Source organism: Hetaerina americana, unplaced genomic scaffold (genome assembly GCF_022747635.1).
Source record: "Hetaerina americana unplaced genomic scaffold, ioHetAmer1.1.p SCAF_6, whole genome shotgun sequence".
In the NCBI taxonomy this organism is placed as follows: Eukaryota; Metazoa; Arthropoda; class Insecta; order Odonata; family Calopterygidae; genus Hetaerina; species Hetaerina americana.
In genome coordinates, this window is record NW_027287205.1 from 14,859,529 (window position 1) to 14,883,210 (window position 23,682).

At 37.9% G+C, this 23,682-nt stretch overlaps 1 protein-coding gene across 1 annotated transcript in view; it reads right to left on the bottom strand.

The window, feature by feature from the left end:
* Positions 1-23,682, bottom strand: part of LOC139695260 (protein amalgam-like) — a 194,691-nt gene that overhangs the window by 79,402 nt on the left and 91,607 nt on the right. Inside the window, exon 4 of the mRNA XM_071593954.1 lies at positions 10,615-10,785. Coding sequence (XP_071450055.1) covers positions 10,615-10,785 — 171 coding nt within the window. The remainder of the gene's footprint in view (positions 1-10,614; positions 10,786-23,682) is intronic.

The window sequence follows — 23,682 nt, forward strand, 5'->3', positions numbered from 1 at the left end:
TGCCTGTTGAAGGCGACATGATCTCTGAAACGTTAACCAAAAACGTGTGAGTATCCTTAAAATACATTTTTATGCCTAATCATTTTATCCTGTCATATATTGCATCGCCGCTCTCCAGCACTAACTGAGAATCTATTTGGCTCCTTAGCTCAAATGCTGTTTCCTTTGCTGTCTTCTCAATTCCTGGGCGCTGTTCACGTATCGCTTCCGTGAGTGTTCTATTTTTTCCCTTTATCATTGTCTCCTTAATCTTTTTTTTCCGATGCCCTTTTTGAATTTATTTCTTTTTCCTAATCCGTTTTCTTTACCTCCTACTGATGAGTACCTCTGTGCCCCTGATCGCGCTATCATGCCCATAAGTTTTCCCGATATCAGAACCATCACGAGAACTAAAGCTCATCCTTATATCTAGGAGTAGTAGTAGTAGTATTTACAGGAGGCCACCGACAGCCGAGATCATTTGGCACCATAAGGGATGGGCAGGAAAGAATGAAGGGTGGAGAGAAACCCGCCGTCGGCATCAGCCTACTCTTTACGAAAGGCGCCAAAGGGTCCGCAACTTAACGTCCCATCCGACGGACGGCGTACTCACTCAAAGTGCCCTTCACAAAGCACCTTAAGTAGGGATCGAGATACCTCTGAAAAATATTCAACACCGCCGGGATTTGAACCCAGGCCCTCAGGGTGAGTAGGCAGTACGAGAGCAACCGCACCATTTCGATCCCCTTATATCTAGGAATCGTTCCCAATAGTCACATAGTGTAATTTCCCTCATTGTCATCTAATCTAACCTACATTGAACACACTTGCATAGCTTCACTTATGACAACTCTTTTAAATTTACATACCTCAGTTACTTTTCAGTCGTAAGTCGATCCCAAGAAAACATTTCAATGGTCAAGATCATATTCCCCTCAGGCATACATATAATCCCAACATTTAATAACATCACTCCGTCAGGGTATTTTAATTTTCACTAAGGATGCAATTAATTGATGAAGCACATATTATAACTCATAATAATCAATAATAACTTATAATATCACGCATGAGAAAATATTTCCTTACTCTCCTCACTAGGGTTTGCCTTTCCTTTCGAAGGTCTCTCACCAGCGCGTTCACCCCTTCCCTCTTCTTGGTGAATCCTGACAATTCCACTCTCTTCAATCAGCTTCCTCCTCCGCGTGGCCGTCCGGTATTTCCCAAGCGTCGGCCTGGCTACTGCGGGATCCATTAACCCTATCAAGAAGTGTTCAACCTTTCCACGAATCCATTTGATCATAATGAAATCACGCTTCTCATTTCATGGCTCTTGTTAACTTTGGACTCCATACTGTATATGAGCATCGTAAATATGAATACTGGCGCATCAAACTTGCCCCTGATAAAATTCCGGATATTCCACCCAAACTGCTCGAATTCCTTCCCATCAATGACGCAATCACTAAATTTCGCATTTCCCAATTCGAACCAATAGCACTTTATTCCAACTACTTCGTTTAATCATTCATTACCCTCTACAAAATACATCGGAAAATGTATGTATCTGACAATACATTTTTACAATCCCTTAATTCACACAACTTCTCTCACTCCAAATCAAATGCCCTCCCTCCATTAACAAAATCCGTTGACAGACACCACCGAAGTTTCAATGAAAAAACAACGGCTTCATCGACGTTCTATTCAGCAAAACTGATTTCACATAATAAGCCGTGCGAACGTATCCTCAAACACTCCCCTTCCTCATGACTCGAGCTAACCATTCCAATCAGACTTCCTCACCTTCTACGAGGGTCATCCGGAAAGTAGTACCCGTTCGTGAAATAAAGACACAAAAGTAAATATTAACAAACATAAAAAATTTTATTTGAAAGAGGATACTTTAAACTACTTCTCAACATAATCTCCAAGCAAATTAAGGCATTTGTCATAACGTGTGACAAGTTTCTGTATTCCTGCTGCATAGTCCTTCGCCGCCAGCTCATTGAGATACGCGAGGGACCCATCTTGCACAAATTTTTGCATAATGCAGATGGTGTTTAACAATTTCATGAACAATTGTTCGAGAAACATTGGGAAAATGCTCACAGATGTCATCAATTGTGACGCGCCGATCGTTCCTCACGAATTCGTCAACTGAGCTCACCAGTTGGTCTGTAATGACAGACGGTCTCTCCGAACGCTCATCGTCGTGTGTGTTCCCCCTCCCCATGTTGAAGTTGCGACACCACCGCCGAACAGACGACTCGTCCATTACATTGTCTCCATACACCTCCTTTAATTGGCGATGAATATCACATGGGCGAACGTTTCTTGCATTGAGGAATTTAATCACTGCCCTCACTTCACAACTGGCGGCGTTCTCCATTTTTTTAAACATTGTAAACAATCACAGAAACAACACAGGCAATGCTAGCGTCACGCAACTTGGCTCAGAGAAGGCAGACAAGCCACTGAAGCTATCTGACCTCGTCCAGCGGCTACTCGCGTCGTCAGCACTTCATGCGGCACGAACGGGTACTACTTTCCGGATGACCCTCGTATAATATACATAGACCGAGTGAAGCCCTTTCGCTTGCTGAGTTTTTGCCATTCTTTTCCTTCAGAACCCAACAAACACGTCACCTGAAATCCTCGAGGTCAGCTTTCTCGGACGCCCGATTGCCTACAGCTCCTATTCTCCCACAGAACGGAATTCTACATTTAGTAGACCGCCGTCTTCAACCTACAGTAACGTCACTCACATACGCTATGAAACATGCATTCTCCTTTATCAACTAGCCAAATGTCACACGTAATTCATTGTTTCCCTTTGTTCATCTAAACTCACAATGAAAGCCTTGGATGTTCAAGAGGAAGTCATAGAGCAATGAAGGGGAAGCAAAATGGCCCCCAACTAAGGTTCGGTATAGAACGTCTCAACAAAAACAATCCTTAGTTAATGTGAATGGTGTCTCGTGGCATTAATCAACAAGCACGATTTATAAACGAATAATATAGTTCATTAGTGAATGTGAACAATATAACCACAGTGACCACATCTGTAAATTATTCGGCTGTTAAACGGTCGGATTTGAACTCAACTAGCGGTTATAAAATAATTTTTGGCCTTTAAAATAATTTCAAAGTTAACCTTTAAGTTAATGAATCATAAATTCTGGCGTTAATCCGTCTGAGAGCGAGTGATCACACCCGATCGTAGCGTGATAGCAGAAGGCTAGGGACTTTTTGAAGATGGGAGTTAGCTGCGACGCTCAGTTGAGAAACTAAACTGGCGACAATGCAAAGATTACAATGCTTGAAATTGTTAGAATTGATCACAAATTAATCATTGTCATTCCTCTTTAATCTCTTTTGAACAAAATTACGTCCTTTAAGGATTAATAAATATTTCTGTAAGCTGTTAGGATGACTGTAATACATTATTTTGCTCTCTTATTATATATATATATATATATATATATATATATATATATATATATATATATATATATAATTAGATTGATGATTAGTTAGATGTGTTCTTCTTTCTTTTGTGTTTCTATATTGTGTGTTACTGTGCATTGTACTATTCGGCACTTCCGTATTACGTCTACGTATATATATATATATATATATATATATATATATATATATATATATATATATATATATATATAAATGTACATAAATATTAGTAAATATCTGTAACTTATTTTATATATCTTAATTCAATAGATTAATACAAACAAATTCTCACTACATCCCATCTCAACGTTCACATAACTTGGATACGGACGATATACAGGTAGTATTCAATTTTCTTGCTTTGAATTCGATTAAAATTTCATTTTTGTCAGTAGTACCTATATTATGATGTGTTTTACAGATATTTGAATAAATAAAAAAGAAAAAGATTATTCCTTAAAAAAACAGGGCGCACTATCGCTTAAAAATACCCTCCGGGACAATACTTCAGGCCACTTTTACTCTCCTCTACGATCACATTATTTCCTCTCACTAACCTTTACCTCCGGCTCATTCAAGTGTGATTTAATCCGTATCACCTCGCCCCGTCGTTCAGCCTCCACCTGAAAACTCCCCGGATAGAATATTTCTCAGCGGGTTATGCTTATCATATGTTGGCATGTTTCAAACATATTCTCGACTTCGAAAGGTCTTGGTATCATAACATATATGGAAGCACGAAGTATTTTCTTTTCCGGTATTGGTATTCATAATGAAGTTTTACTCACTCGTTGTTTGGATATTGCCGTATTTATTTTCTAGAAATTAACGTTTTCTCTCTGAAGGTACTCTCAGCTCTGCCAATTTTCCCACATGATGCCCACTTCAGCCAAGACAACTGCTATTAATAACCGTAACATCGGGGGATTTTTCCACCGAGGAATTGTTTTCATTCAATGCCCGATAATTTCACAGAAACGTAGTACCAAGTAAATGAATATCCTTCAATCCACACAGCCTTCATAACTTATAGTTCCCGGCATAGTTCGAACATAAGTTATATGAGGCAAAAATATGCATTCAAAATTTACTCAATCATATATTTGATATGGCTAGAATTGGGTCATAATTATTTCTGTATTAAAAGAAAATTAGACTAATCTCCTTTAAAAATTACATTTTTCAATTGAATTGGGTTCCGAAGTTAAGTTAAAGGCAGACATTTCATTGATACGTATATATTTTTAAAGTTAGAGTGGGTTCAAGTCCGTTGTCTTCTTTACGATAAAAATAATCAAACAAGATTTTTTTATTCTTGAGACCTACTGATTCTTTAATCAGTGGATCTGGGTGTAATCTTGGTTGGAATAGCCAACTTTAAATTTCTCACTACTCACTATAAGTCTCTTCCTCTCCCAAATCATCTCCTGTACTCTTACGGCTATGCTTAATCAGTGACAAGGTCATCATCAATTTTCTCAATGTGATCACATATGCGTAGTCCATCTTTGTCATTTACGTTGGAATATTCCTATGGTGGTCCTCCTTATCGTACTCATTGTCGAATACACAGTTTTCGTCCTCTCTCTTTATTTTTCCCCTAACACCTCCTCAGGAGATAAATGAGCCAATTACTTTGCATATTTATTTTTGCATATTTCTGTATAAATTCCAAAGAAACTGCGGGAGATGCCGCAACAGTAACTTTTTTAACGGAGTCATCCGCTAATGTGCATTTTAATGCAACAATTTCAGAGCGTAAAAATCATTCGCCTTGACTGGGACTCGAACCCAGATCCCTCAATATCCGGTCGAGTGCTTTAGCCACTTAAGCTACCGAGGCGTCCTCTTAAACTCTGAAATTTTGGGGCTTTTAAGGAACTAGATGTTATGACGAAATACCGTACATACAATGTCACATGCATTCGTAGTCGTGCGCGAGGCGCCACTGTCCACGAGGTTAAAAGCCAACTTTAAACACGTATGGTGTTTTCCCTTTGACAAATTCCAAAGAAACTGCGGGAGATGCCGCAACAGTAACTTTTTTAACGGAGTCATCCGCTAATGTGCATTTTAATGCAACAATTTCAGAGCGTAAAAATCATTCGCCTTGACTGGGACTCGAACCCAGATCCCTCAATATCCGGTCGATCGCTTTAGCCACTACCTAGCTACCGAGGAGTCCTCTTCAACTATGAAATTTTGGGGCTTTTAAAAGCCCCAAAATTTCAGAGTTTAAGAGGACGCCTCGGTAGCTTAAGTGGCTAAAGCACTCGACCGGATATTGAGGGATCTGGGTTCGAGTCCCAGTCAAGGCGAATGATTTTTACGCTCTGAAATTGTTGCATTATTTCTGTATACCTTAGACCTTGTTTCATTACAAGTAGGGCTAGAAGGAGTCACATTTTGCAAATTGATTTCTACTTCCTAGACAAATCTTCCTTTTATGACCCAACCCACATGCCACAAACATAAATTTAACAGAAATTTAGATGAATTTTGGTCTCTTCCCCTGTCCTTCAGCGTTTCCACAAATTTTGGCCAGAATATACAAAATTCAATCCTTTTGAAACGTAATTTTTGCCTCACCGTAGCTTCCTCCATAAAATGGTGCTTAAATTAAAAACCTCTCCATCATACTTTCTTTATCCATTCATCCAACTCTCTAACATTTATCATTAAAAGCATTAAACAGCCCTGGTTACATTACGCTTCCATGTTTTATCCCTTGCTTTATTTCGAGCCATTCACTCAAAAGTCCAAATCTCTGCGTTTATGCAAGCATAACAACGATACAAGTTTTCATAAATCTACCCAAAAAGCAAGCATTACCGGTAAAGCGCAAAATAATCAATCCATTAAAGCCTTGAGTGCCTATATTTCTCATTGAAATGAGAAAAAAATCTCAACAAAACACTGCCTACCGTCACCACTCGCGCGATAACCAGTTAAACGCTAAAAAAATGACTTTTTCCACATTGCTGAGCAAAAATATTTGTGAAAAGTTGAGCTTATAAGATGATATTACCTTCGCAATTCATTCAAAATCCAATGCCACTATTTCTTATGTGTGTCAATCAGTATGATCTTTTGAAGTAGAGGCTTAATTTCTATATTCTTCGTGGCTTTTTATTGAAGAACTAAACAGCACCTTGTTTTGACTTCATGGGAAGTGTTTTTGGAATTTCTGGATGAATTTCAATATTGTTGGAAGTATGAAGTGGATATTTACTTGTTGAACAAGAATTTTAATTCATGAATGTTTATTGCATGTGTTCAAATGTAATAATTGTCCTGCCATCTCTTTGTGCAAAAATTAAATTCATATTTTTAGGAACGCAATGTCATAGAAGTTGCATGGTAATTTGTGTCTCATTTTAAAGTTGTAACATTATAAAACAAAATGTTTGGCCTCAGATTTCCAATCTTTTCAATTATTTCTGCTTGGGGCGGACCCTGTTTCCTCTTCTGTTTTGGCTTGCCAGCGTTTTTCAGGGATGCTCGCGATCGTATGGAAAATATTTACATGGTTCTCTTTTGTTTTATTTGGTAACTGTTACTTTATTTTATGTAATCAAAAAAATACATATTTCACTCTTGTCATACGACTATTATCAGTCATAATATGCACAGCACATATTCTTTGGAAAAAAATGGGCGTAACATTCTCTTTTCGTACCTGTTGAAGCAAACTTATATTTTTTCTCCTCAGGATTGTGAATGCTCGAGAGACTTTCAGATGATGTTGCTCTAAAAAGTAAGTAATAACAAGAGACATTCCTAGTACCAATCCACAAAATTGGGAGGCAACTGCGCTTATAACTATGGGTTCGTGCCATAGAGATTTCGAGATTGACAAATGTAACCTCTACTGACAAATGTGTCCTCTATGTCAACTAAAACTACGCCAAGCTACTTATAAAACATATTCAGCATTGACATTAAGCATATGAAATAGGAAATTTTCCTTTTGAATTTGAAGGGTAAATGAACGTAAATCTGAGGAGTGCCGTTGCTAAGTGTTACGAATATTCAGGAGAATTAATTGGCTCCATACTACTCACAAAACGCGCACTCCTTACCCTACTTAGTCGTAGTAATTTTTAATCCAACCTGAATCCATACCTATTGGGCATTATCATGCTGAGTTCATGAACGCTCATAAATTTTAAAATATCCTGTACCTATATACAAATATAGGAAGTTTGCACTAGCTAACAATGACAAAACACATAAACCAACAAAAAAGAAGAGACTCACACGTTTTCGAATTTTCGGTGGTACAAGCCACCTTTCTTATGGAAAAGAAGGAAAAACTATGTACGTAATTATATATATATATATATATATATATATATATATATATATATATATATATATATATATGCTTTTGTAGACGTAACACGGAAGTGCCGAATAGTACAATACACAGTAACACACAATATAGAAACACAAAAAAAGAACACTCACACGTATTTTCTTGATATTTCGACGGAAACAATCCGTCTTCCTCTGAAGATATAGGAGTAATAAAGATTACTTCTATATCTTCTGAGGAAGACGGATTGTTTTCGTCTAAATATCAAGAAAATACGTGTGAGTGTTCTTTTTTTGTGTTTCTATATTGTGTGTTACTGTGTATTGTATATATATATATACACACACACGTCTGTTTATTAATATCATGAATCACATAATTAAATAGTAAATGTTTGCCTCTTCATCTGAAATGTAGAAAATTTCACTGCAACTCTAAATAATTTAATTAAATAACTTTTATGATTTTAAATCGTAGAACATAGTACAAAGTGGTAACCAGTTCATAATATCAATAAAGTAAAACTAACATAATGCCGTAGTATTACGTCGGCTAGCATATGCCTACTCTATTCACCTTGGAGAGCTCAAATTGATCAAAATAACTACTTATATAATTGAAATAATTTTATCAGCAAATATAATTACGATGTTGGTTTTTCATATACCAATTTGGGAGACATTGGACAAACATTATTTATACATTTTCTTGCTACTGTCACCTACAAATGGTTTGTGCTCTACTAAAGCAAACGAGAGTTGACAAAAAAATTTGATGGTTGAGGTCGGTTTGGTAGGCATTTTCACACTCATTTCGAATATTGCCAATAATTCCAGATTTTAAACTCAGAATGTTTTTGCTATAGCCTTTGACAAATGATTTTCGTCAAAAATATATGATAGTAGTGGAAGAAATCGTTATGTGCAAATATATTTTGCGAAACTCTTCTTACTCGCTTACTTGTAACGTGGCTCACCAACTAGTGATTAATCCTAACGAGTTTGCGTAATGAAAATCTATCTGTAAGACTTATAGAAATAGAAAAAAATGAGAGAGAGGTCACCATATTAATGCAGGCGAGATATATATGATTACTTGTGATGGCGAAATTTTTTGGACCGATTACTTGAAAGAGTTAAAGGCACTATGAATTTTAAAAATTAGGATCAATTAGAAAAGTCTACCGCTTGCCTGGTATTATATACAGAAAATTATTTCCAAAATGCCTTTTCCGACTAAAAATATGGATAATGGGGTTGTACATAATTATTAAATACCATCTAGCAGGAATTACGTGATCAAACTAAGAATTACTTTTATTTCAAAAAGCTACTTATTTTCCCATGTCAGTGAAACTAACAATTGATCTGTCAGAAGCCAACGCATATTTCAGTAAAGTATTTTTTTCTATGGTCGCTAAGAAATTATTATTATTTCAGATGGCAAGAGAGACTCAAACCTTTTTTCTTCAATAGAATTATCAAAATGAAAGGTATTCCATTTGAGAATAAAATTTTATTTCTTGCGGACGTTCGTAGCAGTATTTCTCTTTTTCTCCATTACTCTTTAGGCTTTCTGAAATAACCCTAGTAAATTTAGTTTTTGAACGGATGAGGCAAAGTAGGATTTTCAATAACCACGAACATATCCATATTTGTATATGATCAAAGGACTCTGTGTTTTCGATTCACTCAAATGGAAGTTAATGAATGAAAGGGTGAAAACTCATTGCTTTAATAACCTAAATTCATTCGGGTTGAATTAATTGGTTGGCAGTGCATCTTTGAAAAAGAGATAATCCAGCCAGAGTCATGGCGTCAGCATAAAAGGTACTTCACTTGAAATTTTGCTTTAACAACGATTTATGGGAGGGACGAGACTCGAGTGTTTTTCCGTGTTCACCTTCTATAATGATAACATAAATGAGATTAATTGTTCATGATTCTTTCCGACTATCTCCTGTGAATGTATGGGAGCTGCCGCTGCACAGCCACGGAATGAAGCACTTTTCTTCGAAAGGAAAAAAAACATTCTTCATTCCAATGCTTTTGATAAAGCGTACCGAACCCCGTCTAAAAATATATTCAGAAATTGGTGAAAAAAATTCAACAAAACCATATATCTGTATAAACGTTATTGCTTTCAGAATGATTGATAGCACAATGAGTTTGAGGCTCTTTTATAATTTTGATTTTCTCTACATTCAATTTCAAAGTTATCAAACGCGGTAAAAAATTAATTTGACCATATGAGTTTTCCCTCCATACACTTGTAAAGGATTTTAATGTAGTCAGTATGGAATTGCGATATCCATAATATCACTAAATGTCTTCAAACCTTTTATTACAGGAGTAATATAGGTCAATCGAAATATTTACTGAACGAATGTCAAAAGGGAGTTACGAAATAATTATTTGATAAACTTATATTCTTAGAAAATTTAATTGAAGCGATTTCAAAATAATTTTGTATAACAAAATTATAAATGTAATTCTACAAAATATCGAAGCGCTTACCGCAATATAATGAACGATTATAATGTGCTGCCTCAAATTTAGATTTGTGACCGTAGGCAAAAACATATTCAATTTTTAAACTAATTTAAAAAAACATCAGACATGATTTTGGAATTATTACATGTAAATCTAATTTATACGTCAATTATTCATTTCGTAGGATGATACACTGTTTTATATTTTGGAAAATTGGGACGAGAGATGGTGATAGCTATATTGTAATAAAAAAATGACAATTCTTTAAATACATAGACATGATTTTATTGGGTAAAACGGTCTTATTTAGTGCTTAGCATGATGAAGTGAAATCAAAGAGTCACTCTTACTTACGTCTGGTAATGTCACGAAATCCTTTTCTTATGATAAGGCTTTCTCCATCCTCCCTCCTCCACACAATCCTGGGTGACGGGTGGCCCGTCGCCCGGCACTGAAGCGTTGCGTTCTCTCCTTCTTGCACCGTAATGTCCGAGCTCGTCTCTGCATCACTGATATCCGGCGGAACTATAAGTGGACAAGAAATGTGCTATTTTAAAAATTATTTCCAAGAAAGCTTATGTGTAAGTGATGGTTAGACTGTCAAAACATAGAACCTATTTTCTGAACTTGTTGAATTTTTTATTTTGAGGACTTAGTCCAAATGTGTTTAAATAAAGTTTGTTAAAGGAGATGGAAAAAGGGTGCTAGGTAGTAGTACAGGGGTGCTAGGTAGGAAATAGGAAGATTTGGTGCAGTTTTTTGAGACAGCAGGGTTGGTAGCGGTGGAAGGATCAGACCTGTGGCGACTTACGGGCCCTGAACTCTGGTTTCATCGCGAAATCTTGATGGAAGATAGAGTGGAGAAATCCCTATATATCACGTGATTCTGTTCATTAACTCTTTTTTGACTCTAGCAGCTGGTTCCGCTTCTTAAAGCAACTACGTCGGAGTACTACTACTCCAAACAATTTCTCGTTGCAGTGGAGACTCATATTGATTCCCAATATATATATATATATATATATATATATATATATATATATATATATATATACCCCGCGATCACTAAAAAGGTGTGTGTTAAGGGATTGAAGCACCAGATGGAATTAGTAGGAGATATGGAATTCTAGCGGAAAACTTAGATCCATACCAGTGTTAAATTCATCAAAAAATTTCTTTGGTACCCAAAAAAGGAGGGAATAAAAACACAGGACAAAATCTTATATGATAGACTACCACCATACTAATAGAAGTAATGGAAAGTAAGAAGGGGAAAGTTCTATAAATTTATGGCCGTGCAACTTATGGTCCATACCCACAACGTCATAGCTGGAACATGTATCAACCTTATGTCGCCAGCGGACGCCGTGAAGCATCACCCCCGCGGAGTGGGGCAAGGGATGAAAGGGGGAACTTAAAAATAAAACCAAATACGGTGGAAAGTTTTGTAAAATACACTTCGTTTTGCCAGTGCTATGCGGTAAAGTATTTGGCAAAAATGCGGGTGAAATTGTTTTGAAATTTACGCCTGTAAGTAAAAATAAGTATACTCTAGACACTGTGGGTGGCAAGTGGCCTTCATGTTGTTTCGATCCCTATAGCTGATAGGTATCATGGAAAGGAGTATTTGAGGCTGCTAGTTTAGGTGACTATTTCGAGAATTTTTAAATGATGGCCCATTTGACCAATAAACGTCATGTTTGATTGAAAATGGTTGACGAGACCTCGGCACTGAAACGAGCAGCTCTGAATTTAGTTAATAAGTTCAACCCAGCATTAAATTGTCTTTTTTTAATGATCCCCAACCCAGCAATAAAAGCATTTCTGTGATGATTCTCGTTTTGCCGCAAAAAATTTTAATATAACGGACTGCCTTGGGTTTAATCTTGTCAATATCCCGAATGATGCCTTTTTACGTCGGGTCCCATACACTACATACATGAATATTCTTAATAGGATCTCCCGACAGTATGATAGCAACCAAAGTTCCTTGATCTTATATGCCTCCTTACAACAAATGACTAATAAATCCTAATTTTTGATTGGCTTGCTCCCATATTTTACGTTTTTGGGGGCCCCATAATAATTTGTCATTTAAAGTCATACGTTGGTATGATATCATATCTAATGCTTCAAGTCAATTCCAGCATATTTTTTGATAAAACCCATTGATATTTGGAATAAATTTACCAATTAACATTTTTTATATTGTTTAGCGTCAATCACCATTTTACTTTCCACTTCGATGTTCAAATCGTTAGTAAAAATCAAGAAGAGTAAGGGTTCGATTACACTTCCCGTAGGTACACTCGAGATCGCTCGTACGCTATCAGAACTAAAAGAGAATCCTCTGTTCTCTTTCTGACAGAAAGTCTTCAACCCAATATAAAATAATAAACACAGCAATCAACCCGAAGGTCGGTTTGGTGGGTGATGTAAAGAGTTCACCCAGTATTAAGCCCGACGGCGTATGAAATTCAAACATCAGGGTTTGGGGGGCAGTTCCTTTCCCTGTGCCGGTTATAACCGGAAAAATCACATAACTTGGGTGGAGCTGAGGGTGTCCAGAGAGATTTGCTCGGGAATTGAATCCGGGCCCTCCGGTCAGTCGTTAAATGCCCCAAGAGAGCGTTTGTAAAGCGGTTGCGGTAGACTACCGCAACCCGCAACTCAATATATTGTGTTTCTATTTATACCGCTTAAACTTATATAATACATTTACCATAGGCAGCTTTGTCAAATACCTTTTCATTATCCAAACAAATAGCATTAGCTCGCCTACCACTCTTACCCGATTCTAATATTATACGTTAATAATGATAAGAATTCGTGTACGCATTAAAGACAACTTTTACGTCGTGTTTAATATAAGAATAATAACGTCTTTTTAAATATCTACAGGTTGTCTCCCTGCATGTAATTCGGACAACGATTTCTGTAATCTTCTTCCCAAATCCGACGGCATTATACCATTGCCCTGTGTCCTCTTTCTCTTGCCCTCCGGCACCTCTCCCCATTCCCTCCCCCACCCATCACCCCTCCTCGGCCAATTCCATGATGCGGAGGGATTCTCTTCCCCACTTTGCCCTTCGCTTCACCTCTGTCAAATCCTTTACTCCTCTGGACATCGTTGTGGGCAAAGCGCTCTTCCTTTAACTCGTTGTCGTAATACCTATTGTTATTTTCTCCAAAACCTTTCTTCGGGTATTAAATAAATTAATTGAAAATAACTCGCGTATTAAAGTTTAGGAAATATGACATTTTCACAATCTCAGTTTCATGATATTTGCGGCACAGTAATATAAAAAACATATTTTTCCATTTTTCGAGAATACCCTAAAAATTAGCTATGATTTTTTAAAATGTGATTAGGAACTCTCACAAAACAATAGGCTACATATACCTAGGCCTAATACTAGTCCTTTTAAGGTGTAAATAATTAAAATTAAAATAAGGACCTGACCAGAGTGCTTCGTACGATTTTTCAAATTGTTTCATTTCGTTGAAGAAGACGGTTGGATAGAATAAAAAGAGCGCTCCTGCACAATACTCAAATCTCACGTAGTAACATAGTTAAGTATCTGTTTTGTGTTTCCTCTCGTGTCCAAACTCAAATTAGAGAGAGGGAAGAAAGCCTCCGTGACGATTGTCAAACGGCGAGTGGCTTCGCAACAACTGCCTCTTCCATCATTCATCTAGGGGCATGAGGGACGGGGAAAAGGCATTAAGGCCGTTTTACTGCAGTCACCTCGAGTTCGTCACTAGAAATTCCGGCTGCTGCGATATTTTCATAATTGGCCGCTGATAAATCATGACGGCCTGTTGTGTAGTAATATATATACTCTATATCTTCAGATGAAGACGGATTGTTTCCGTCGAAATATAAAGAAATAACGTGTGAGTGTTCTTCTTTTTTTGTCTTTCTATATTGTGTGTTACTGTGTATTGTACTATATATATATATATATATATATATTTTATATATATATATATTCCCTTTCATATGACTTCTATAAATTATTCTCCAGTTATTTTTTTAGCATCTAAACCCTTCAGAGGAGTTACCCCGCAAACCGCCGCAAGGGCGTGTGGTGGGGGTCCTCTGGTATGCACAACTACCCAGAAGTACGAAAATTATTTTTAGACCGAACATTTATTTTAAATTAAGCACATACAAGCAACTAATATACCAAACCACATGCACCTGCGAATGCACTGGATGCCTACGAAGCGTTTAAACTCGTTTTGGCTTATAATTTTTTTACTATTTAAAAAAACTTCTATTTTATACAATTATCATTCCTTTTTGACCAAGGAAAGAGCGAATATTTATATCTATCCGCAGTGGAGTCTATCTCCCCTCTACTCTTTTTGGTCTGACCTTCCCAAATAGTATAGGGCCATAAAAATGACTTTTGTGCCATAATTAAACTCGTGTATTCTGAGGCTAGCTTAAAATCTGTCTCGCTTGTTTTCTTCGCGTCTCAAGCGTCACGCAGCCTAATTTCTATTTAACGCCAGACGCACTCGCATCCATATTAATTTAATTTTCTACGAATCTTGCGGACCTTTACTAACCTTTATCTAGTTCTTATACCAACGATTTATCTTATGGATCCCAAATACTTGCGGTTCATTCTAAATAGGGCCTAAGTAAGGCAAAATTACCCCCAATTGACTTTGGCATTATATTTTCCCGAAAACCATTTAAAATGTAAGTGATCTGATATAACAAGAAGCCCTAGATCTAATTTATCACTGTATTACTAATAATATAGCGTTTAAGCCTTTGTAACAATATATTATGAAGGTTTTTAGCAAAGGCTTCCTCGAAATTTAAAAACACTGCATCAATTCGATTATTGCTTTTTCCTAACTTCAGGATTTTGAGAATTTAAAAACGCATAATTTTTCGTAGGATCAATTCTTCCAGATCCCGTACTGATTATGGGTTAATATCTTCCTCCTATCAAGAAATCTGATAACAATACTAACGCTAATATACTTCAATATTTGACATGAGGTCAATGAAAAGGTTTTGGGCCGGTAATTGGTGGACTTCTCAGTATCGCACCCTTTACAGAAAGGAGTTACATGAGCTAGCTACTAGTCGCGAGGCACTTTCTAGAAATGGGGTAGTTCCTTCATATGATTCCTTCAATATTCTAGGAAGTGTTCTTCGGGACCTGATGCTTTGTTTTTTCAGGCTTTTTTTATTTTTTTATTTTCCCATGTCATTTATTTAGTTTCTATGAATATGTATTCATTAATTCATATTTGCATTAGGTAGTTTTTGAGCTTTGTTATGTTCCGTTAGTTATGTATCCCCCCCCCCAGAGTACGCTTCGAGTGCATGGGATTCTCAGGAGGCGGGATTACTTTTGGAACTAGGTCGATTACAACGTAGGGCAGCTAGATTCGCGGAAAGCTTTTTTGAAAAAGGTAGCTGTTTCACGACACTATTAGTAAAATCAGGATAGGAGCCTCTAGGTTACCGTAGGTTGAAATTTAGGTTAAATTTACTGCGTAAATTTGAGGCAGGTCATTTTTCTGAGGATGATGAAGGCATATTTACAGTCACCACTTGCCTATGGCAGATCAGATCACGCACGTAAAATAAGGGACATAGATAGTAAAACAGACAGATTTAAAATTTGGCTATTTCCTCGTACCATGAGAGATCAAAATAGAAAAGACCATAGGCGTGAGGAGATAATTAACAATAATAGTGTAAAGGTTTTGTCAATAAACTATGTGCCTTTTTTAAGTGCACCCATCTTTTTAACAGTTCTCCTGCGTGAATTGAATGTACGTCTCTGGTTATTAAATATTGTAGCATGTATGTACCTTCTATCGTGTGATTAACTTTTATTCAGCGCAAATGACCAAACTGATATTGTTTAGAGGTGTCATGATTGGGATTGTGCATACATGATTGGTGACCTAATACCCCCGTAACACGCCCATGCGGCTTATGGGGTATTATGTCGATATAGAATATGTAGTCATGGATCAGTAATTACTCGGATCCTCTTTTTCGCTTATTTTAAATACGTATTGGCGTGAAATTGGCTACTTTCCAGCCATTGGGTACTGAGAGATCACATAGGGATAAATGGAATATAATTTCCAAATTAGACGCTATTTCTGAAGCTATCGTTATGTTTATACGAGCACGGAATCGATGAGTGCCAGGCAATTTGTTACAATTGATGCATTTAAATTTGCGTTCGATTCCAAGGGAAATGTCTTCAGGCATCGGACCCGGGCACTTCGGTTTGTTAGAGCATCCGACCCCTTGAACTACCTCCTCCCCAATTACGTATAACGTCAAAATAACCATATATTTTTCATGCGGCTTGTTTTCAATCGTGGCTATATAGGGGACGTTTGCTTTACTTAATTAGCATCTTGGAGGTTTAAATATCGTTACAGTGTCCAATAAGCTATTTTTTCCCTGCTTATTATATTCTTTGTAAAATAATTGTGACTTTTGTAACTATAGGTATTTTTATATAAAAACCGTTTGTTATCACTAGAAAAGTGGTGTCGAGTAAAGTTAAAAAATAGCAACCAGTAACTTCAAGTGCAAGAATTAGTTCTAGACTCTTGTATCATAATTTTTCCGCGAAAATATCAGGGGCACTTCAGTTGTTTGAAGGGCAAAAAGTTTTGCTTTCAATTTTCCAAGTATAAGAAAAATTAGCTGCGGAACCCTATAACGATAAATTTATTCCCCTTTGGCATAATATATAACTGGAACTCTATAAATAATAGCTTCAAGAGCCGCAGGTCTATAGTGAGGTTTCTATTAGATCTGGCGATAAAAGCGCTTCCCTTCGAATTATCAAAATGGCTACGTACGAGTACAAATGCGAAAACGGAATTTTTCCAATTGTTTAAAATTATCAGGGATTTTTATTATTTATGATGGAATTATACCCCAAAGTAATTTTTTTAGGGAATGTTAATATAGTACGTAGGTAAGAAAAAGGATGGCTAATTTATATCCGCATGACAGGATGAGTTTTTCCATTAAGGTCTATTTAACAAAAATCGCACCACTCATATTTTAGACGGTCTTCCTAGTACGCCAAAGACGTGATATAAACCCAGGAGACTTAGTCCCGTACACGGACGATTTACACACTATCCGGGAAATATGGAATCAGATAAGAAACGCATTTCCGACCTGGAAATTGATTCTTTTAGATGACAACTGGCAATCTTTTAAATTGGAAGAATAAAAAATAAAATTATTAAGGGAATTGTGTCATTAAAAGGGTGATACTTTAGAATATACATAAAAGTCCCCTGAAATCGTATTTGTATGTGAAAGGCACAAATGAAGTGAGGCTAACAAAAGAAGCTCTCCAATGGGTATCCACGGATCTTGGAATCAGTTAAAATCATAAATATAAGAAAGGGAGGTAAGAAAAATTCATATTAAGTGGTGCACAGGCATGTACGCCTTGACCTTCATGCCATTTCATTTTCGGATATCTACTGTGTAGAGAGCCCTAGACAAAGTCATAGAGCCATTAGAGGAATGGGGGAAAAGAATGGCTCCTGACTAATCCCGCCAGTGATCGTTTCCGATCGAAGCGTGTTAGCGGAGGGCTGAGAACTACTTGAAAATCGGAGTCAGCTGTGACACTCAACTGAGAAACCAAACCGGCGACACAGACGAACTCTGGAAAGAAGACAAAACCAAGAGACAGATACTCGTCCCGTCTGGCCAACTCCCACTCCCTCTATGATCAACCAGTCTATTGGAGGGAAAACGCCTAATTTTTTTTCTGCAAGAGTAAGAAAGTGATTGGCGCAAACTTATCTCTGACATTTAGTTTAACTTGACACCATGGCTGGAATGGTGTCAAATTTATTGCTTTAAAAAAACAAACCTTTCTGCGATATTACTCTTGAGGCTTCATTTGCGAAGGAATGAGTGTTTAGTCAGAATTGTAAATAATCTTTTAATGGGACCAAGAAAGAAACTTTCCTCACCAGACAATTTGGCGGAGAGGGACGCCCAGACTTACAGTTTTCTCCTTACTCTAAGTTCGGTGAACATTCACTTATCGGCAGTCGATTAAAGGTCGCCAGTAAAGAATGGATGACAAGGATGAAGAAAGCGGAGGGGAAGAAGTATATAAGGGCGAAAGCAATCACAAGTGAACCCTAAGAAACGCGCACACATTTAGAGAGCTTTTGACAAAACGATCACTAACTTTCCGGAATATTTTTAATATAGATTGAAGATTTTAGCAATAAATCGGCAACTCAATTTCTAAGTTTTCTAAATAATTTTTATAGTCAAAGCTAATTTGAAGAAAGTAAAGGATCATTGGACATTTTTTGAAGAAAAAAGTAGCATACGCTTTTCTCTGATTCTGTGACCCATGTATTTATGAAAACTTGTCATGCATGTGCTAAGAAAATCTTTCAGATAGCCCGTTAAGAATATGTCATATTGCCAAGGAATGAAAGGGAAATGACGGCGACTGTCTTTGCTTTTTTGATTTTTCAAAGTCGTTACCTGTTTTCCTTAAGAAATAGCGCTTACATTTAAATATTTTGCCGTATTTTAATTTTTGACATTATATTTCTAAAGATATTTGAGGCATGTGTAAAGACATAGCAAAGTACAAATCTTTACACCTAAAAAAAAGAAGCGGGGCATTGAGATGATTCGGTGGCTAACGTACTGGCTAGCCATCCTGAGGGTCTGGGTTCGAATTCAGGCGGCGGCAGCCAGAGGTTTTGCAGTGGTGTCCCGATCCCTAATTGAGGCACTTAGTGGAGAGCACTTTGAGTGAGTACGCCGTCCGCCATTCGGATGGGGCCTTATGCTTCTGACCCGTTGGCGACTTCGTCAAGAGTAGGCTAATGCCGACACCGGGTTTCTCTTTACCCTTCATCCTCTCGTATTCACCCCTAATGGCGCAAATAGCCTCAGCTGTCGGTCACCTCCCCTAAAAACTAATACTACTACCACTCGAAGGCTCCGTGGTAGGGGGATTCCTGAGGGTCCTTAAGGGTACGCGTGCAAGCTTCTTGAACGGCACTTCGAATCCCATGGTTGTACCCTTTGAGGGAGGGTTATACTTTTTGGAATAAGAAATAGTTGGGGCTGTAAGGGGGTTGGGAAATCGTCCCGATGACGTTGCAAAAGGTCTTCACAAACTTCGACCCTGCTTTCAGTCGTTCGTGAAGGCCTTTCGCATCGCCAAATTTTCAGTGATAATGGTGTGTACTGTCATCTTATAAATTCCAATACTATCTAAAATCATGCGCTCACTTAATAGGAATTCTAAATGTAGCACTTTACGCACACGTTAAGAAAAACTTATGGAGGATACTTTTTAAACAAACCTTGTATATCCATATATTTTCAGAGCCATATTTCTAATTTTAAGTACTTGGTGGAGAGAACGAAGACAGATAAGATTTTTTATCGTTACACTAAAACCACACAGTTCCCAGTCTTGATCTCTAGAATATTTCCTCTGGCAAGATAAAAGGGAAACGCAGTCGGCAGCGGGGCAGTTCCTCTTCTCTTTATACCGGGAGGGGATCAGCCGCCACCGCACGAACTCAAAAGGGATGGAGCGAACCATTTCGAATGCGCACGTATCGCCGCCTCCGGGCCCTTCTCTCTTGCCACCTCTTCCTCCACCCCATCATCCCCTCGCACCCCCGCCTCCGCCGCGGGTTGAGAGGAGTGTGGGTGCAAAGGGGGACGCCCTCTCCATTCATCTTCCGGTGCTTAATTCTCCTTCCTATCCCCTCCCACCTCGGTCATTCTCAATCTGCCATCTTTCCTTCCTTCGCCATGGCGTATCTCTCCCCTTTAACGGACTAGTCATACAAAGTTCTGTTTATGTGGTATTTTCAACAATGCATCAATCTCAATACTCTATTCAAGCATACGGCTGCAGTGTAGTTTTCATTAAAAATGTTCGCTTGAATTATCATGATTTCCGTCTTTGTCGCGTTCTAATTTCTCCACCAAAATAGAATCGGATGGATTGAAGAGCAAGCATACTTATTCCCATTATTCTGACTTGGTTTGCTATTTGTCATATTGCATTGTAAATATGATTTTTAATATTTTCTATATTTGACATTGATTTTATTAACATTGGTTATTTTTTGGTCGTACTTTTCAGAGGTCGATATCGTAATATTTAATCCGATAACATAATAGTCTTTCAGCAATATCAAGTTTCATTGCCGGTATGATTCTATGGCAACGACTACTTGCTTTTATTTGGAACTAGACATGATTCAAAATTAGAAAAAAAGCACGGTAAAATATAGATCTGTTCTACACCGAGAATCGAAAAACGATGTTATTTAATATTGAAAAAATTAGAAGAGCATTTCAGAAAAATGTAATGAGAAAGAAAAATAACCGAGTTAATAAATTGATTTACTTAAAATAAATTTGGAAGAGGATGAAGAGTGTACTAATTGACTTGGTAATAAATGTGACTATAATGAAATACCTATAACTATTGATTGGAAACATCTTTCGATAAATTGTGATTTATAATTGGTGTTTATATCATTTATTCTAGAATCACATTATTTGGCCGGGGAGTAGCAAAGGGTTTTTATATATTCAATAGTGGTGCAAAATGTTTTGCCAGTTGGGCCTACAAAACTCAATTAAAATCGTTTAAACAAAAAAATTATCAGCCCTGTCTCAGTCTGCTGAGTCTTCATCGCTGCGAAGGCAGTATAACTTTTGTCCCAATTGTTTTTTTAGTTGATTTTGAGCATGGCATTTGGTGAGCAATGGTAAGATGTAGATTTCTGTAAAATTCTTCGCCATAGGTAAATAATACCCAACAAGATTTCATGACGGAAAGATTGAAGTGTAATTCAAAATAATAATCCCAAGAATTACAACATAATTTAAGGTAATCCTACGTGGAGCATTCCTGTGAATAGGAATATCACCCATTGGAATTTATTGCCTATCTTCTTGTGATTTTCAGATATTTGAATACATTTAACACAAATATCATTGCTTTTATTATAAATTTTGATGATGTACATGCTTTCATTACGTTTTTTTTTGTTACAACCCATAATTTTTATTTGGCGAACTAGTACTGAACGCTGACAAGGGAAAAAAACAATTAGAAAAAAATAAGGCATTCCATGTATGACATAAGGACAGGTTTTAAATATATTTGCTCAAAAACAAATACGAAATTCGTCCGGGATAATTAAACTTCAAACTAATCCTGTTCTTTTGGAAATGTGACGGGATTGCGCTAAGGATTTTAACCTACTTGATCCTCGAGGAAATTGGAAATGAAAGTGTTGGCCTTACGTAATTGGGAAAATCGTAATCAAAAGGGAGTCGGAGAGGGAGATAACATGATTTCGGGCCGTATTCGTTCCACCCCAAAAGGAAAGAATTTCCCGTGAGACCAAACTGGCAAGGGGAACCATCGTCACCGCGTATTCGTTGGTGCGCGTACGAGCGTTGGATGTCGCTGGGGCGCCCTAGTTCGCCTTTCGGCAGGTACCCTATACTTTTGCTCGCTTCGTCACCCCCCTCTCCCCCGCTGGCGTCGCCAAGGGGACCGCCCCCCTACCGTTCTCACCCCCCTTCACCCCGTCCTCATCTCCTTCGATTCCTCCGCCTCACGTTCTGCCGCTTTTATTTCTTTCCCGATTCCCTATTCTCCTCACCTACCGTGCTTATCTTCAAACACACTCAGCTGTTTCTTTATCTCCCCTTCCTAGCCATTTCCCGCAGCGCCTTTTGTCGCTCTCATTCTTCCTGTTTATTCTGGTCTTCCTCCCCTCGCCTTTTTTTCCACATTCCGTCTCGCCACCTTCCGTCCCCCGTCCACCCCTGCTCGCGTCCCGGAATATGAATGCTGTTTAATACCTTTCGTTCCTATTGGATCTCCCCCTCTTTCCCCCAATACGAAAATCTTTTGACTTATCCTTATTCTGTGACCGGCCGTTCAATCCTTTATGGCGCGGCGAGGCATTCGCCCCTGGCGGTAGGTCGGTCTCATAACACCGCCGCTCGCCCGCGGATCCTTCCCGTGGGAGAGTGGGGTGGAATACGCGCCACGTGTGCGATGGCCAGTTTTCGATCTGCAACAGTAAAAGCCTTCACCCTCCAGCCTTTAAGGAAGTACGTGTGTATCGAGTATCCCCATAGAATTCGAAAGCGGGAAGTGTTTAATGGTCAAACGGAGTACGGCGTCGTTTATTTGGATCTGGGCTGTACTCGCCTTGCCCAGGAATACTGGGCCGCAAACTGTTGGTCGTCCGGGGCGTTTTCGGCAATGGGAAATGTTACGAATGGGTGTGGGAAAATCGTTCCATGTAAAAGAAATAAAAATATCATAAAGTATAACTCACTTTTTTCACATATCCTCACCCCTGTTTACATGTGCCTTGCCAAAATCATAGGCGCACTCGTTAGAAATGAATACATTTATGTACGATACACACTGGAAATAACTATTTTAATTAACGGATAAGGTACAGGTTTAACTGACCATAATCATTTTTTTAGTTTCAAATAATGATTCAAAATGATTTTATTTTTCCATTTCTTGAAGTCCATTTTATAAGCTCTATGTACTATAACTAGGAGTATTACAGGCGAAAATGAAGGAGAATATCTGCTCCCCTGTATGAAAAATTTAAGGATAGGAGAACTTGAATACTCTCGATTAGTTAGTCCCACCAGCTTATTTATTGACGATTATTACGAGAATTACACACGATAGATTACAAAAATGAGGAAGTTCATTTAACGGCCTATTAATTTTCCTTCTAAAGAGGGAGGCGGAAGATGGAGGAGGTTATTCTTTCTTTCTCCGTATTTCAATAGGAAAGGATATACAAACAGAAACTCTGTATATCATTTTAGAGGAAAGAAATCGTTGGTGAAATGGAAGTAGTATAAAGGAAAATTATGAGCAATTTCACAGGATTGATGTATCTGTGAATAGCATTTAGGCAATCCCTCTAAGTTAACTACGTTCACCAATATCGGAGAATAGTCACGCGGTGTAAAGATGGGTCCGACCTTGACGGAGGAATCTCGATTTCCTTCGGACATCTTCGGACTATTTATTTGAAGCTTAAATGACGGACTGGAACATCAGCAGGAAAGAGAGCACTCAGGAGAGTCAGAAAAGTTGCCGGCGAGTAAAGAACGCCCCATTCTCCATTAACGAGGGCTTCAAAGTCGAGGATGGAAGCACATGTAGCACGCGAAGCGAGGGTCACGTGAGCACTCCTTCCGTGTGTCTGTGAGCTAAGGTGGCTAGAGGGGAGTAAGGATTTTGGAGTTAGAAGGGTCGGGGATAACACAATCAAGAGGATTTCATTTTTCCTCCAGTAAGGAGGCACTTACTTAGGAGGCTTGTTCAA